Source organism: Caenorhabditis briggsae, assembly GCF_000004555.2.
Source record: "Caenorhabditis briggsae complete genome, chrIII, whole genome shotgun sequence".
Lineage (NCBI taxonomy): Eukaryota > Metazoa > Nematoda > Chromadorea > Rhabditida > Rhabditidae > Caenorhabditis > Caenorhabditis briggsae.
Window position 1 is genome coordinate 4,365,040 of NC_013490.2, and position 15,888 is coordinate 4,380,927.

Genomic DNA, 15,888 nt, shown 5'->3' on the forward strand with positions numbered 1-15,888 from the left:
CCCCCCCCCCTCTTTTCAGTACTTTGTTGACCTAACAATATGTATTTGAATGATTGATATGTTGATGGTACAGACAGGGAACAATAACAATTTATTGGAACAACAAACAAGTTAGTTCTTGGAGTTGAAGTAGTCGGTAAGGATGGCGCGTCCTTGCTCTTCATTTCCCCAGCTGGTGACAACAGCGGAGGAGCATCCGACGACCTTGCGGGCCTTTCCTTCCTTATCGTACTTGCAGAGTCCGCAATACTCTCCGATGATCTTCTTATCGGCGACCTTGATGAGTGGGATCTGGTGCTCGGCGCAGAGGGTCTCGACGAGCTTGACGTATTGCTCCTCGTCGCAGTTCTCGGCGAGAACGCAGAAGTGAGCCTCACGCCTGAAAATTGTTCGTAGATCTTTGGAACTCATACAGCATAAAGCCAGTACACGTGTGGCAGAGGAACAATCATTATACCACCTATTTGTATCACAAAGTAACTACAACTTATGATTTCTAGATAACAAGTGGAACTAATCAGAATATCACTAGGGTTCAATCAAAACTCACTTGTCAAGAGCCTTGCAGGTCTCGTGGAGTCCCTTAGCGAGTCCATCGGCGTGATGGGCGGCACGAAGGACTGCTCTCAAGGCCTGTTCCTTGTCCATTGGTCCCTGGGCGATGGCGGCTGGAGCCACTTGAACATCTCTGTAAATGAAAGATTTAGAATCATTCAATTTCCATTTTCTGATGCATGTAACAGTATTTTCTAATGAATTGTTCGAACAACTTTGGAACCGATACAGCTTCAAGGCCAGTACCCGTGTGGCAGTAGAACGGTTTATATCGCACACTACGACTAGAAAATATCGACTTCGAAATTCTCCGTATTTATGTGCTGAAGTTTGAAACAGAAAATACGTACCCTCCTGCGTCAGACATTGTTGTTGCTAGCAAGAGTCCTTGATGTTTACCTGTAAACTGAAGAATATTAGAAAGTCCGAAAAATAGTTTCAATTTCTAAGACAACGAAAAAATTTTCAAAAAATGGGAAAAAAAACTGGAAAATCATAGAAAATTACAAGCACCAGTACATCCGCTGCGTATCCTGTTAAACCATACGAACGAGTCGCTACTCAGCGAAAACACCACGGAGCACACTTGCGCTTGTGTCGATTTACGCAGCCAGGCACGCACGGCGGGAATCTTTGAATTTCAATGATTCTTCGATTTTTTCGCCTGGTTTCTACATAAAGTTTTACAGAATTTTTTTACAGAACAAGTAAAAATGAACGACCAAACGTTGAATCATATCCTGAATCATTTTTCTGCCAAGTTCGAGAATGTTCGAAGCGATCAATCACCAGATTTACTCCAAACACTGACTTTATCGCAATATCAGGTAAAATTAAAGTAAAAGTTTCTGCAATGTTCGTTTTCTTTCAGAAGTTAGCCGAAATCGACGTTCAAACTGTAGCGGGACTAAGCGAAGGATTAGAATCATATTTAAAGGACCATTTGGAGATTCTTAACCTCCAATTGCAGTTAAAACAGAAGAAATGTGCGCTTGCTGGAAAACTACAGACTTTAAATACAAAATTTGACAAAGCTATCGAAGAAACGAATGGTGAGTTGTGAAAATTGTATTTTTAAAAATTCTTCATTGTTCAGAACGGAGTGACCTTCTTAAGAAAGGAAAGATCGATTTTTTGAATCCAGTGGCTCCCGCAGATGAGCCAGTTTTTGCAGTTCCAACAGAAATCAAAAAACAAATTCCTGTGGAACCTACTTATTCAACAGGAGTGATGCGAGAAACTGTTTCTCAACGACCACAACCTGCAATTGATTCTGTCATGAAGCCTCCGACGTACACATCACTCTTAATGTCGACAAGAAAGGAAAAGAAAGAAAACGTGCCGAAGACTGAGTCTTTCAGTTTGGATGATTCACTGCTGAACGGACATGGTAAGGAAAATTTTTAAATTGGCTTTGAACCAATATTTTTGATTTTCAGACATATCAATGGTGAATATCTCCGACGAGAGAAGACGATTACAATTCGACGAACTAGACGATGATAAGGAAGAGACCCCAGCCAGGAATAAAGCCAGCCGATCCGCGCCAACAAAAACTCCATCAAGAACTCCTGCGCGACCAGCGACGGAACGGAAACCACTCGATTTGTACTCTCTACCACCTCCACCAGTCTTTACGTCAAGTTCCGGACGGGTCTTCAACCAGAACCGTGATTAATTTTTCGAATAATTTTGCAATTTTCTTTTCCAAAACAATTCTATAACAAATGCATCTGTATATTCGAACCAAAACAGTGAAAGTCATGTGAATATATTTAATAAACTGTTTTTTTAATCAACCAATTTTGCCTATATAAAAATAATAGTTGAAAAGCTATGCATATTTTCGTGAAAGGTCTTGAACCAGTTTCATTCTCAAAGTTTTAGCTGGATGGAGGAAAAAGAAGTATCAGGAGACGAACTCCAACTCCAGCTGGAACCGGTGACTGCTGAAAACCTGAAAACTGTTCGAACCCTTGTCGCAAGCATATTTCCTGTTTCGTACAGCGACAAATTCTATCAGGAGTGTTTGGAAAACGACCTAGTCGGAGTAATCGTCAAAAATGGAGAAGCTATTGCGATTGTGGCCGTCAAGCCGGAAAATTTTGAATCTGGATTAGTGCTATACATCAGAAGTTTTGGAGGTTAGTTTTAGTTTATTTGTCATTCTGTGAATCAAGCAAAAAGTATTTTTGCGGAAAATCGGAGCTGTTGAAGAGAAACTTCCCACCTCGGGCGGGAGTCGCTCGATCCGCAATATTGCGTCATGGTGCATGCACACAACGGCAACTACAATAACCGACAAATATATTTGTCAAAATTTTTACAATGTTTATTTTCAGTACATCCTCGATATCGAGAATCTGGAATCGGATCATTTCTGATGAATTTCGTCGAACAGAAATGCAAATCGCTGAATCTTGTAAATGCGATGCTCCATGTTCAGACTTCCAACAAAAAAGCGATAAAGTTTTATAAAAACCGAGGATTCATCATAACGAGCACGGTGCCGAAGTACTACCAACGATGTGAACCACCCGATGCCTATATCATGTGGAAATCTATTTTGTAACTCAAAAAAAATATTTACTTGTGTAATTCGAGTCAGTATTTGAATATACTAATTTTAACTTATTTAAATTCACCAGATTTATTTAGTTTTGATAAATATCAATCTGCAACACATTCGTTATAATAAAACAAGAAAAGAAAAATGAACAGGAAGAGGGGGAAGCTACTAAATACAACAATATAGGGGTTTTGAAAACAATACATCACAGATACTATTCGACAGGGAACATATATTTTCTCTTTTGGGGAGTAGGCACCTTGAAACAACGAGTGTAGCTCTGATTTACGGGATGATGATGATGGCATGAACACATAGAATTAGGTGAACCGGTATTTAAAAGGGCTGTGAGTTTAGATATATCTGGCGGGTTATATAAGATAAGAGACTCTAAAATTAAAGTTTTCGGGTTGAAGGAACTGAGTCGTTTGTGATCGGCGAAGGCGTGGTTTTCATTATGGATGACGTGGATGGCGGTAGGAGGCTGTTGAACAGCTTGATATTCTCGTTTGAATACGACGGCAAGAAGAACTCGCTCCTACTGACTGCTTCGCGATGAAGCTTCTTTCTGGCTCTGAAAGATTCAATTGAAACGACGGAGACTAAAGAATCACACAAACCTTAATGAGATTCGATCGTTGGCTGATGAATCGTAAACTTTATTATTTGGTACAGATCGGAGGTTTACAGAATTCGAAAGTGGTTTTGCGGCAGATGAGACACGCATTGAGGATGCAGCAATAGGGAATCTGAAAACGCCAATTTTTTTTTTAATTTAACGAAATTCGAAAACTCACCTAGTACTGGGGAAAACGATGAGACGGTCCCTGGTCTCGACGGCGGTATTGACTCGGCGAGCTGGATCCTCCACGCGTTTCGTATCCTTCAGAACCGCCGAAGTTGGTGGCAAACGCCGCTGCGCTGAGCCCGCCTCCGTGTCGAGGAATAAAGAGTCGGGTCGAGCCACCGTTGAACTTCCCATATCGAGCATCCGCATACTTCTCCTTCGTGGAATGGAAACCGGATGGTCCCGGTGCAATGGCTCCGCCAGAAGTGCTTCTTCCCCGACGGTCAATGGGCGCGGCCGACGCACTACCACCGGACTCGACGACGAACGATTCGCCTCGTTCGATGGCCGACGCTGCTGCGATCCTGACCGGTGAAGATCCATAGGCCGACTTGATGACAGGTGCGGCACCGACTGCCCCGCCGCCAGTGTACGCGAACCACGAGTTGAACATGTGGTGGTAGTTGTCGGCGCCCCTCCCAGCGCTGTCCTTTTGGCGACGGGAACCCTGGGCGACGTGCTGATAGTTGGATTCGTCGTCGGGATAGTCGGCGGGATAGACACGACCCATCGCGGTTTTCGAGACACTTCCGCTGGCTTTGGATGGTACTCTGGCATCGACATGGTACGCATGAGATCTGAAATTTTTTGATTTGATTGGTATAACTAATCGAGACTGTGATACTCACGCTGGTAGTCCATAGTTGACATAGGACGATGGGCCAATCGAGGAACCGCTCTGTTGCCGGAAGATGTAGTCGTCTTCGTCGAGTCCCCCGCGCGGATAATAGCGATGGGCTGCATACCGGTCGTAGAGCTCAGAGTCGGCGTACGACTCATATCCGGAAGTCTGGAATGAAGACGTACATAATGAATATCATAATTAGGGCATAGATTTGGTGAGTAGGATGGAAGGTTAGTGGAAAAAAACAGAGACAAGGACATGGGACAAAACACAAGACACACAGTTGATGAAACGAAGGGTGACAGTCGGGGGAAGTCGGAATCGGTGAGCATCTCCATTAGTACCTAGGCCGTTGTGTGATCGACGGCTCTCGATAGCTCGAATAGAATTTCGAGTTTCCAAGATGAACTGTTTGAGGCGAAGGACCTGCCGCTGGAGGTGGCGACGAATTCTTCGTGTAAGAAATCAGCCGGATTCCTTCTGGGGCATTGGAAGCCATAATTTGTGACTGTAATGGACTTTTAGATAAACATTCTAGAAACTCATTCATTAATAAAAAACCAGTTAACGAAATGAAAGAAGACATGTAACAATAATTATTTGTTAAGATTTATTATGATTAGTTTTAATTACATTTATTAGCTAAAGTAAGATCTATTTAAAAACCTACCGTATTATGTGGGTACTGTGGAATCAGGCCATACGGTTCTCCATAGTCCACAAAAACGTTTCCGCCACTTCCTCGTCTTGCTCCATGTGGTGGTGGTGGAGGTGGAACTGGTTCCTTTCTTTCGTCTCCAATCGACTTTGGCCTTTCTACGGATCTCAGCTCCACAGACTTCTCAGGGGAGGCATCTCTTGACTTGCTTCCGAATCCAAAGAAGTTTCTCATCGCACTGAAAGGGCTTTATATTCGTTAGTGAATACTTCTACAGTAATCCAAAACTCACTTTCCCATACTCTTCCTTCTCGACTTGTCTCTCGAGCGACTCTCCTCATTTTTCAATCGAAGAAGAGCGGCTCCAGGTGGGAACGGATGCTGCTGGTCGCCCGGCTTCGTGGCAAATTGCACTTTGGATGCAGAGTGGATCTGACCAGTTCCTCGGAGAATACTCTCCACTGGTCTGTTGATACTCTCCATACTCTGCGATCGTCGGTTCAACATGTCTGGAAAATCAAAAAATATCGTAGAATGGGTTTAGTTTTTAATATACCGGAAAATCTGTAATAGAAGGCCCCTCACACTGCCAACTTTGTCCTAATTTATCTCGGTTACTAATAAAATGACTGTGATATTATAATGAGCAATTTATCAGTTGACAAATTTTCTATATCTTTGACAGGTACCGAGATAAAATTGACTCAAAGTTAAGTTTGCGGCCCTTCTATTACAGGTTTTATCGTTTTACATGTATTTTATTCAGATGTTCATCTTATTTTCTGTGTATTAGTGATTCTTTTTTTTTTGTATTTTTTTTTCTGTGTGATTGTTTTATTACTGTATTGTATTGTACATAAGGTCGTAATAAATTACAAATTACAAATAACAAAATTAGGATGAGAAGCCCGGTAAAATCATGCCAAGAAAGCAGAAGAAGGTTAAGAAAAATACAAACCAGAATCATCCAGCTGTTGATCTGCCGCTGCCGCTTGAGCTAGAGCGGTCGGCAGGTCGACCAGCTTCATCGGACTCCGATGGTTCCGCTGCGAGAGGGAGCGGGGCTGAGACTTGCTCCTCTTCTGAGTGGACGAGGTGGGAGCTGAAAAGGGGAGGAGCGTGAGAAAAGCAACGAAGAAAATAAGGAGAAGAAATATAAACACTCGTTCCAAACGTTTTAAAGTAACTCACCACTATTCTGCCTCTGGTGCTTGATCTCCTGGAACAGCTTGATGTGCTGTGGATCAGCAGCTGCTCCCAATCCTCTCTTCTCACTTAGACTCTTCCGTCCAGGAGCTTCCCGATTGAACGGATCGTTGTCCGGGAGTTCAGACTCGTCGTGGCGAGTCGAATCCGAGACTATCGAGTCCCGCTCCGTCGGCGCCCTCACTGGAGCTGGAGCTGACGACGAGGATGACTGCCTCGAGTGAGAAGAATCAGCTCCACTCGAAGACGTTCCTCGAGGGTGCGGCGACTGGAGAAGCGAATCCGGAGCCGTGTGAGAAGACATCCTTGACGACGGAGATGGAGAAGAGGCATCGACGGTGATTCTCGACAAATCCCGTGTGATGTGTCCAGGGAGATAGTCGTTATCTCGAAGAATCACCAATGTCACACTAGACCGGACCATTGACACCTCCTTCAGTTTCTTGGACAATGCTGCTTGAGCTTCTATGTTGTTGAGAGATTCGAAGTTGATATCTTCCACTCCAATAATCCGATCATCAACTCGAAGACCTCCTTCCTTGAACGCAGCTCCGCCATGCATCACATTCTTGATGAAGATTCCACAATCCACTTTGGATCCATTCGACTTTTTGGAAACTCTGGCCTTCAAACTCACTCCCAATCCAGCAGAACTAGATCCATTGATGAATGGAATCACAATCTCGAAGCGTTGATGAGAAGACGGAGAAATCGTAGGAGTTTCTTTTGGTACTGAAGGTGTCATCAAAGCCGGTAGTGGAAGTTTCTGTGGAGGAGGTGGAATCTCACTCTTCTTCTCTTCTTCCACTTTTGGAGTTCCCTCGTTCTCCTTATTTTCAGATGACATCGAAGAATTCATCGTCGCATTATTCGTTTGAGACACTCTTGACACCAAGAATTTGATTTTTTCACCAACCATTGTCTCTTTCAGCTTATCAACAATTTCAGATTGTGTGAATTGTCCTGTGGACACTCCGTTGATTTCGAGAAGGCGATCACCAGATTTCAAATGACCAAGAGCAACTCCATACGGCTTAACTGTTCCTATGTAGAATAAACTTTCATTCTTCGCAGTTTGTCGACCAGTGACCGTGAAACCGAATCCTTTGGCACCTGAAAAAGAAAAACATAAAGCATAAAACCCTTCAAATAACAAAATCTTACTTTTAACCAATTCAACAACAGTTGTATGTCCTATGTATTGAGTGTTAGCTTGTTGCAGAGCCGATTGAATGGGCTTCGCAGATTCTTGATCCAAGAAAGAGTCTAAAGAACGATTGATAACAAGAGTAACTGGTCGATTGAGATTCGCCAACTCCGAAATCGAAGTACGAGCTCTAATTATCGACATTTGATCCACACTCTTCCCATCGATTGCCACAATCAAATCACCAACTCGAATACGTCCGTCTTTTCCAACTCGCCCACCGTCTTCAATCTTCATCACTTGAACAGAACTCAATTTCGAAGGTTTTGATGTACTAGGCATATCTGGAGATTCGTCGAAAACCGCGTTCACTTCAATACCCATTTCTCCGGCTGGTGATGGAAATGTCACAAGTGTAGTTCCAGGTAAAGGACCCTGTTCTATCGTTGCTCTTGAAGATGGATTGCTCTTTTCGTCTACTTGACTCTCCAGATGATCCGCAATTCGATCTCTAGCCTCCAAATGTGCATCAGTGATTCTCGACTTCCGATCAGAGCCTCTATTGAATCGTCCCGGATTCTTCTCATACTTTTTCCGTTCACTCCTTCTCTCAGCTCCTTCTTGCTCGGCAAGTTTCTTCTCAACTTCTGGGCTCAGTGTCACTCTCGACTGCTTCACTGGCGTATCGTCAGCTCTACTTCCAGACGTTTCTGTTCTCAATGAAGACCGGAGAATCGGTTCGTTGAGTGATTTGCCAGTTGGTGTGGACACTGACACTCGGAGTCCTGATTGAGGTAGTTTCTCGAATCCACTCACTTCGACAACCGAGTCTCGACGATCTTTTGGAGGGCTTCCTCGAGCAAATCCTACGTTGTAAGGAGAAGCGGATCGGTGAGGAGCTTGATGGTTCACAGTCACACTACCTGCAAATTTTTTTTGTTTTTGCAGTTGTGCCATTTGAAATTACCGTAAAAGCCTGTATTAGAATGGATCCTAACTTTGAGTCCATTTTTCTCGGTTCCTGTGAAAGATATAAAAAATTCGTCAACTGATAAGTTCCTTATCTTAAAATGAAAAAAAATTTGTCAGTTGACAACTTTTTGACATCTTTTATAGAAATCGAGATAAATTGTCTCAAAGTAGACAATGAGGGGGATCTTCTATTGGAGGCTTAACCGTATCAAAGATAGAAAACTTACCAAATGCACTGGCTATTGGAGTAGGCGGTCCTTCCATTATTTTTCTAGAATACGGAAGTGGTTGTGCATAATGATGTTGTTGTTTCTGGATTTGCGAATATGTCGGAGTCGTGGACCCTCCATTTGCTTCATCGGTTATTGCTAGTATCTGCAAAAAACATTTAATTGAATGGGAATTTCGAAAACAAAAAAGAATTTCATATATCGAGTTTCTTCTCCAGCCAAACCTGATCATTATACAAATCAAAAACTTCTTCCAACACATCATCCATATCCAGCACTCCATGATCTGATTCGCATTCCAGACGAAGTACTCGAATTCGTTCGTTAGCTGTCTGAAAAGGACAAAAAGCTCTAAATAATACTAACCGTAACATTGTCATTTGTGGTGGTCATATTGGATGAATAAACGGGGAGTGGATCCCGGACCCTCTGCTGAACAACTCGTGCCGGCGGTGTGTGCACATGATTATAATGATAGGGTGGCGGTGGCGGAACTACGGACGATTCATATCGACTACGACCGTTATGCATCTGTTTTGATGCTGAAAATTCCAGACACCTACAGAGAGAAGGAATATGTATTGCGAAACTAAAAAGTACGGAGAAGAGAGCAAAATACCATAGAGGGAGGACAGAGAGCAAAACGGAAATGTAGGTATAGAGATGGGGAAGAAAAGGACACCTTGCCAAATAATGTAAGAAGAGGGAAAAAGAAGGAGAGCAAACGACGATAATGAGCCAAGTAAAGAATAGACGGGAATACCAATCCAACCGTGATTAATCAAATACTATAACAAATACTTGGGTGTTAGTTTCCTTTTTTCCCTCTCTTGGAGGGTCGGGGTGTCTTCCTTTCGGTATAAAAGAGAGCATGGTCACTCTGCGCGCCAATTCATCTGGGTCTATTCAACCAGCCACACTATTTCCAATTTCTGTTCATGCACCTGCGCAGGTGAAAAAAGAGGAGAAGGGAGGGAGGTCTCTTTTTTCTTCTTATGATGAACAATGTCTGTGAAGAGAGATTGAGGGTCGAGAGGAACAGGGAAATGGCAGATGTTACTAGAAGCACGTTGTAAGGCCTTGTAATTTGTCCAGATAAGCCGACAAATTGGGGTTTTTGATGATACCGCCTGTAATAGAGAGGCCCCTAACTTTGAGCTCAATTATCTCCGTTCCTATCAAATATATCAAAAATGTGTCAACTGTTTGCGATAATATCAGAAGTGTTTTGTCAGTAGACGCATTCTTAATAAATTTTGAAGGAACTGAGATAATTGAGCTGAAAAATGACACTGTCAGGGCCTTTCTATTACAGATTATACCGTATAGAAAATAGATAAATCTTCGGTTTTTCGATGTTTGTCAGGTTCGAGTAAACGAACACACAGTGAAACTCGTTTTTGATAGTAGGAGAGTCTCCTCGATCTAATAGAAAAATAATCGTATTAAATACAATCGTCAATAATGTGTACAAAAATAATTTATTCAACTATTGAAACGAGAGAATCCAGGAATTGAATTTTGTTTAAGTTCAAATGGACTCCAGTGGTGCCTTGTGGAAAATCACATATGTTCGAAATTGAGGAATTGAGGGGTCAGATGTTTAACTAGGAAAGGATGTGAGTGGGAGAAGGAAAACACTTGGAACGGGAAACATAGGAATGATCTTTCCAGCAAAGGTAGTATGATATCACCTCCCCTTCCTTGCAAGCTAAAATAAACTATTGACTACTTACAGCGGGCGAATAAGTCGTAGGAACTTGTGATGCACACAAAAGGAAAGAATGACTCACTCCCTATGTGCTCTCCCCTCTTCTATAAACCTTCCTACAAGTAAGATCCTGAGGTTGCGCAAAGAAACGGGGTAGATCATCATCATCATCATCGGAATGATAAAGAAAAGGAGCGGCAGAGGAAGAAGGGGGAGGAAGAGAAAGGAGAAAAAGACACGACAAATCGCGAACGACAAATAATGGAGAGGAAACACATATAGAGAGATAGATAGAGGCATCTCTTCAGAACCGTGTCTTTCTTTAACCGTCTGCGGGTCTCCTGAAGGCGAAGAAGATGTTCAAGTCAAAAAGTTTTTGTACACTTTGTTTGTGAACAACAGGATGATGCTGTTTATCAGTTGCAGCTGCTGCTGCTTTCTCTAAACGACGAGGAAAAAACTAAAATATTTGTAAATGGGATAGCATGAGATATGTCATGTTATGACAAATGGCAAGGGAATGTGTTATGGGGCTGCTTTATTTTATTTCAAAAGCCGCGGAGCACTCAAAGCCAGATGCTCTTGAAATTTTCAGAGGAGCAAGGCGGTCAGCAGCTAGGCGCCGCGTTTCCTATCATAACACAACTGCACAACCATAGTAATATATCAATGAGTCAGTGTCAACCCACCACCGCATTAAATTAGACTAAAAGCTAGTTGGATTTTGAATAAATCTAAATCAAAGAAGACAAATGTGTGATGCCAAAATCTTATCAGATCAAGTTGCAGGAGAAAAGACCACCACAACAATCTCATCTTCATAAGAAGGCCTCTCAGAGAGGCCAGAAAAAATTTACTGCGAAAAGTTGGATGAAGCATTTGTACGAAAATCCGAATTCGTGTTGTGTGGATAAACAAAAATCTACGAAGCGCATCGAAATCAATCCGTTTATATTGCGAATACGGCCTTCATCCGGAATTTCGGCGATGTGCCGATTAAAGTCAAATTCACTTTTATTCACACACACAAACCCATTCATTTCTGGAATTAAAAACGATAGAAAGAGCCAGAAAGAGCAGGGAATTGGCTCAAATTTTGTTGGGAAAGGAAAAGATAGATGGAGAAGTGAGTGAAAAAAGTTTTGACAGTCACAAGAAACTAGGGGGAAGAAATGTATTATTTACAATGTGCCCACAACCACAGGAAAACTACTGTTTGTGTCCCTTTGGCTTGTCTCTGGGCGAGAAAAAGAAGAACGGAAAAGGCAAAGTTATGCGCATACCCTCGTCCTTGTTCTCAGTCGAATTAACCCATAGTTTTCGGGATGGAATATAATAGGAAACCACCGGGAAGGAACGAAAAAAGAATGTTGATTTTCTCTTTTTTCCATGGGAAATGGAGCGCCGGGAACGTAAATCATGGGAACCAAGATGACCACCACAACTGATAAGGATAAGGTCGAAAAACTCACTAATCCTTTTGCTTTTTTGTACCGGATCAGCGCCGCTTCGGCTAATTGTCCCACTGTTTGATCCTGAATTTGAGAAGTTTTGTTTCTATGTAAGCATATAAAAACTCACAGATTCTTTCCAAGGCACCACAATTTTCATACGACCAAATTGAACGGTGACTCGACGAGTTCCATTCAGTGGGAGACATTGGTACTGGCTCTGAAAATATATAAAGCTTATTTTTCAGTTTAAAAAATCAAAGGGTTGGAACAACTGTGGTATGCTGTTGCGCTCTATTGAGGAAATACCCAAATTTTTTAATTTGGAGCCATTCTTCGGATGTCCCAGTGCAAGGGAAACAAGGCGTTTCTGTCAAAAATGCCAAAATTTAAAAGTATTTCAGCCAAGAATGAGCGATTTTAGCCAATTTCAGCACTTTTCTAGCGTTAAATTATAAGCTTGGACAACTGGAACATCCGAAGAATGGCGTCAAATTCAAAATTTTGGGTCGATCCCTGCCTGAAACTGGAACTCACCCTGTCTAGCGTTGAAATCGTTGAATTGGCATAAGCACCAACAGCTCCATACTGCTGCATTCGCTTCTTCAACGTTGACTCTCCGGCGACGTCGTCACTGTTCTTCCTGGGAGGGTCTGCGACGTCTTCTTGTGAGCAGGCCGTCGACGATGATGTTGATGAAGCTGACATGAGCGATCCACCTGGGACAGTGAGCATTATAGGGAGTTGATTGAAGAGTGGAAAGAGGTGATAGAAAGTAACTAACCGATCAGAGCACTTCGTTTCGTTTCGCACCTATTTACTTTGCGTCCTTTTTTTATCTGCAAGAAATCAATTGAGGAGCAGAAAGAAATAGCCAAGAAATTGGAAAATAAAGAGATAGATTCCGAACAAATAAGGAAGAGGTGTCGTCTTCTCGAAATGGAAGATGCGGAGATCGAATTACACATTTTTAAGAGAGAATCTTCCTCCCTCCATTTCATCCCACTTGGTTAATTTGTCAAGTGTAATGAAGAGGTTTCCCAGAGAGTCAATGGGCTATGGTCCAGCCTATGAGAAACAACATTGAGAATACCGTAGGGAAAAGCTAATACAACACAGAATAACCTTTCGAAAAATGTCACAAGCCCATTCAAATTAGCAGGAGAAAAAAAAAAGAAAAAAACTGATTGAGTCATTCGGCATATGTTTGGGTAAGAAGCATTGCCTGCTTGGCTCTTCATTGCATATGCCAGGACAACTTGGTGCACATAATTCATGAGGGGTTGGTTAGGAGAAGAACGAAATATATGACAAATTATAGTCGTGTCAATAAGTGATATGAAGTGGCTGGCGCAACAGATTGGCGGGTTGCGCTCCGCGAGACTCGGATAAAAACAGTGAGTTTTACCAGCCTTGTCAAAAATCTTGAGGCGAGAAAAAAGAAGCGAGAAACGTCAGGAAGGTGCCAAAGCGCGTTCCCTTCCATCTTTTGTCAATTGAGGTCCAATAGAGACAGTGTTTGTGTAGAGACATGGACGACCCTTTCTGACCTTGCTCGGTACTTTTATGGCCAAACCATCCGTTACTTGAGGGCCAAATGACCCGCGCGCGCAAAGTGTAGATGATGATGATGATGCGAAAAGCAACGATGAAAACTAAAAAACTATCCAAAGTGTTCCTAGAGGATTAGCTTCGAGGAAGAGGTTACCAGCAAACAAGGGTGCGGAGTTCAAAGCTTCAAAGGAAGAGAAAAAGATCATAGCGGGCCGGCTGATAACTGGTCTCTAAAACGAGATATTTAGTTTTGGTCCCAAATGATAGATCCCGACAGGACCCATCATGCCTATTCGACCAACTTGACAAAAAGCAGATTTTTTTGTCATTCAAACACATTTTTCGACATGTTATCCTACAGGAATCCGGCTCGAATGATATAGGCGTGATGAGCCCTGTCGAGATCTATCATATGGTACTAAAACCGTCTGAATATCTCGTTTTAGGCCCGCTTGCAAGTACGAAAACAACTTCAACACGCATAGAAAAAGAGTACGAAAAATGCATTTCAAATTGGCACCGAGAAAGAAAAAGTTTGCAGCACCCAATAAAAACTCTTCTTCGGGATTCTTTTTCACACAGAAAGAAACATATGTGTGAAACGATGTTCGGCAGCAGCAGCAAACCCAGACTCTTCTGATGACACCGAACGATGAAACGGCTTCCCCGAAGGTCAACAGAAAAGCGGATTGAGGGCGGATGAGGAGGGAATCGAACCAGAAACAAATAATGACCGGACGGCTGTGAAGGGAACAAGTGAATGAGTACTTAGTGGTCGGGGATGACCTTTATCACTTGGACACGATACAAAAAACATGTGGAGATTAGGATATAGAGGGAAACCTGTTTCCAAGGATAAGCAAAATTCGCTTTCGAAATTTTTGTTACGCAATTCTGTTTTTCGGTATCATCACCATTAGAACAATGTCTTCGCTATACTTCTTTCTGATTCTTTTCTTTTATTCGGCCAATTCTGAATTCATTCGGTTGAAAAGACAAGCAGCTCTTTCGACCAAAGATGGTATTGATATTCCGTTTACTTTGAGGTAGATTAGAGAAAAAAATTACATATAGAAAAAACAGAATTTAGATCAACTATAACTTGTTTGACACCGGGAATCAGAGAGAATATTTGTCTGGGTCCACGAGTTCAAGTCTTAAAAGAGGACAGAATCGGACTCACTAATCGAAAGGGAGCCACATATGGTTATCACAATGGTGTGGATATTCGGTTGTTGAGAGCGCACAAGTTGCCTCTGATAAATGAGGATACAGAAATCGGTCGGAGTATTGGAGCAACTGTAGACGTCACTCGTGACGATGGCGCATTGGAAGTGGGCACTCGAGATAAAATATTTCAAGTTTGGAAGCATAATAGGTAAATTAATTACTAATTTTAGCAAAAATCCTATTTTAAAATCCCGGAAATCATTTAGAGGCGGATTGGTTGAGTGGGATAGTCAGGGAGCAGGTGTGGACATCGGGTCGAGAGCTTCGGTCGCAGACGACCTCATAAAACTGCGGGTATTAAATTTTAGGTCTTTCAATAAAATTTTAAAGTTTATTTCGCTTGCAGCACACACTTTTCGGTGTGAATGTTGGACCGACATCGAGAAGAAATATTGTAGGACCTTATCAGGTCGGCGAGACAAAATGGCAATGTGAGTTTTGGCTTAAGAGACAGGAAAAGCGAAAAAAAGGTCAGATAAAAGAAAAAAAAGAGCGCTGAGCCATTTCCACGATCCGATTCGGAGTGATTTAGCACAACACGGTCTAAAAAAGGTCATTTTGACCCATTTCTCGAATAAAAAAATTGTAAATTCTTCCGCGCTTTCTCCCCCGCGTGCATTTTCGCGGTGCAGTGTTTACAGATTTCGACCCTACTCTTCGCGGCAACTCAAATTTCGAAATTTTTCCAGACCTGAAACCTGAAAACAATCCGATTCCCTCACTTTACCACAACTATTATGCTGGTAGAGGAGATTGGTATAAGAATCAATTCAGAAGACCAGGTGCTTTTTGATCGCTTGATCCAGATGACAAATGAGTTTTCCAGGCGATGAGTACCGTACACGAGAGCAACGAGCATGTCCCTGGTGTTTTGCAGTAGATTCGACATATCCTACTCAAACAATATTTAATCCTTATTTTGGGTGATTGATGGTTACTCAAAAAATTATAGATATCCCTGGATCTCTTATTTACCTCTTTATTTTCTCATAAAATAGATTACGATACAACTTCTATATTTCCCACAAGACCAATATATAAACCTAACCCCCTGGGAAAGTGCCTGAAGACATACAATATTTACTTCCGGTATCCCACCTGGAATTGGTGTGTGATTTGACAAGCGTGATGGG

General features: G+C 42.2%; 5 protein-coding genes across 5 annotated transcripts; 3 read left to right on the forward strand and 2 right to left on the reverse strand.

Annotated features, from left to right (window-relative positions):
* Positions 1-111: 111 nt before the first annotated feature.
* Positions 112-922, reverse strand: Cbr-rps-12 (the record flags this gene model as incomplete). The annotated part of the gene is made up of 3 exons (XM_045243654.1): positions 112-379; positions 551-727; positions 906-922. The coding sequence occupies 3 exons, from the start codon at positions 920-922 to the stop codon at positions 112-114; spliced, it is 462 nt and encodes a 153-aa protein (XP_045093923.1).
* A 346-nt stretch (positions 923-1,268) lies between these two features.
* CBG08990 lies at positions 1,269-2,233 on the forward strand (the record flags this gene model as incomplete). Its single annotated transcript, XM_002641092.1, has 4 exons — positions 1,269-1,382; positions 1,427-1,607; positions 1,652-1,945; positions 1,995-2,233. The coding sequence occupies 4 exons, from the start codon at positions 1,269-1,271 to the stop codon at positions 2,231-2,233; spliced, it is 828 nt and encodes a 275-aa protein (XP_002641138.1).
* Positions 2,234-2,446: 213 nt separating this feature from the next.
* Positions 2,447-3,127, forward strand: CBG08989 (the record flags this gene model as incomplete). Its single annotated transcript, XM_002641091.1, has 2 exons — positions 2,447-2,699; positions 2,898-3,127. 2 exons carry the CDS (start codon positions 2,447-2,449, stop codon positions 3,125-3,127), a joined length of 483 nt encoding a protein of 160 aa, XP_002641137.1.
* Positions 3,128-3,921: 794 nt separating this feature from the next.
* Cbr-par-3 lies at positions 3,922-12,679 on the reverse strand (the record flags this gene model as incomplete). The annotated part of the gene is made up of 12 exons (XM_002641090.1): positions 3,922-4,549; positions 4,601-4,761; positions 5,267-5,501; positions 5,547-5,763; positions 6,213-6,356; positions 6,446-7,573; positions 7,625-8,530; positions 8,807-8,954; positions 9,034-9,141; positions 11,993-12,055; positions 12,102-12,191; positions 12,509-12,679. The coding sequence occupies 12 exons, from the start codon at positions 12,677-12,679 to the stop codon at positions 3,922-3,924; spliced, it is 3,999 nt and encodes a 1,332-aa protein (XP_002641136.1).
* A 1,770-nt stretch (positions 12,680-14,449) lies between these two features.
* On the forward strand, positions 14,450-15,548 carry CBG08986 (the record flags this gene model as incomplete). The annotated part of the gene is made up of 5 exons (XM_002641089.2): positions 14,450-14,571; positions 14,616-14,903; positions 14,962-15,049; positions 15,102-15,186; positions 15,445-15,548. The coding sequence occupies 5 exons, from the start codon at positions 14,450-14,452 to the stop codon at positions 15,546-15,548; spliced, it is 687 nt and encodes a 228-aa protein (XP_002641135.2).
* Between the last annotated feature and the right edge of the window lie 340 nt (positions 15,549-15,888).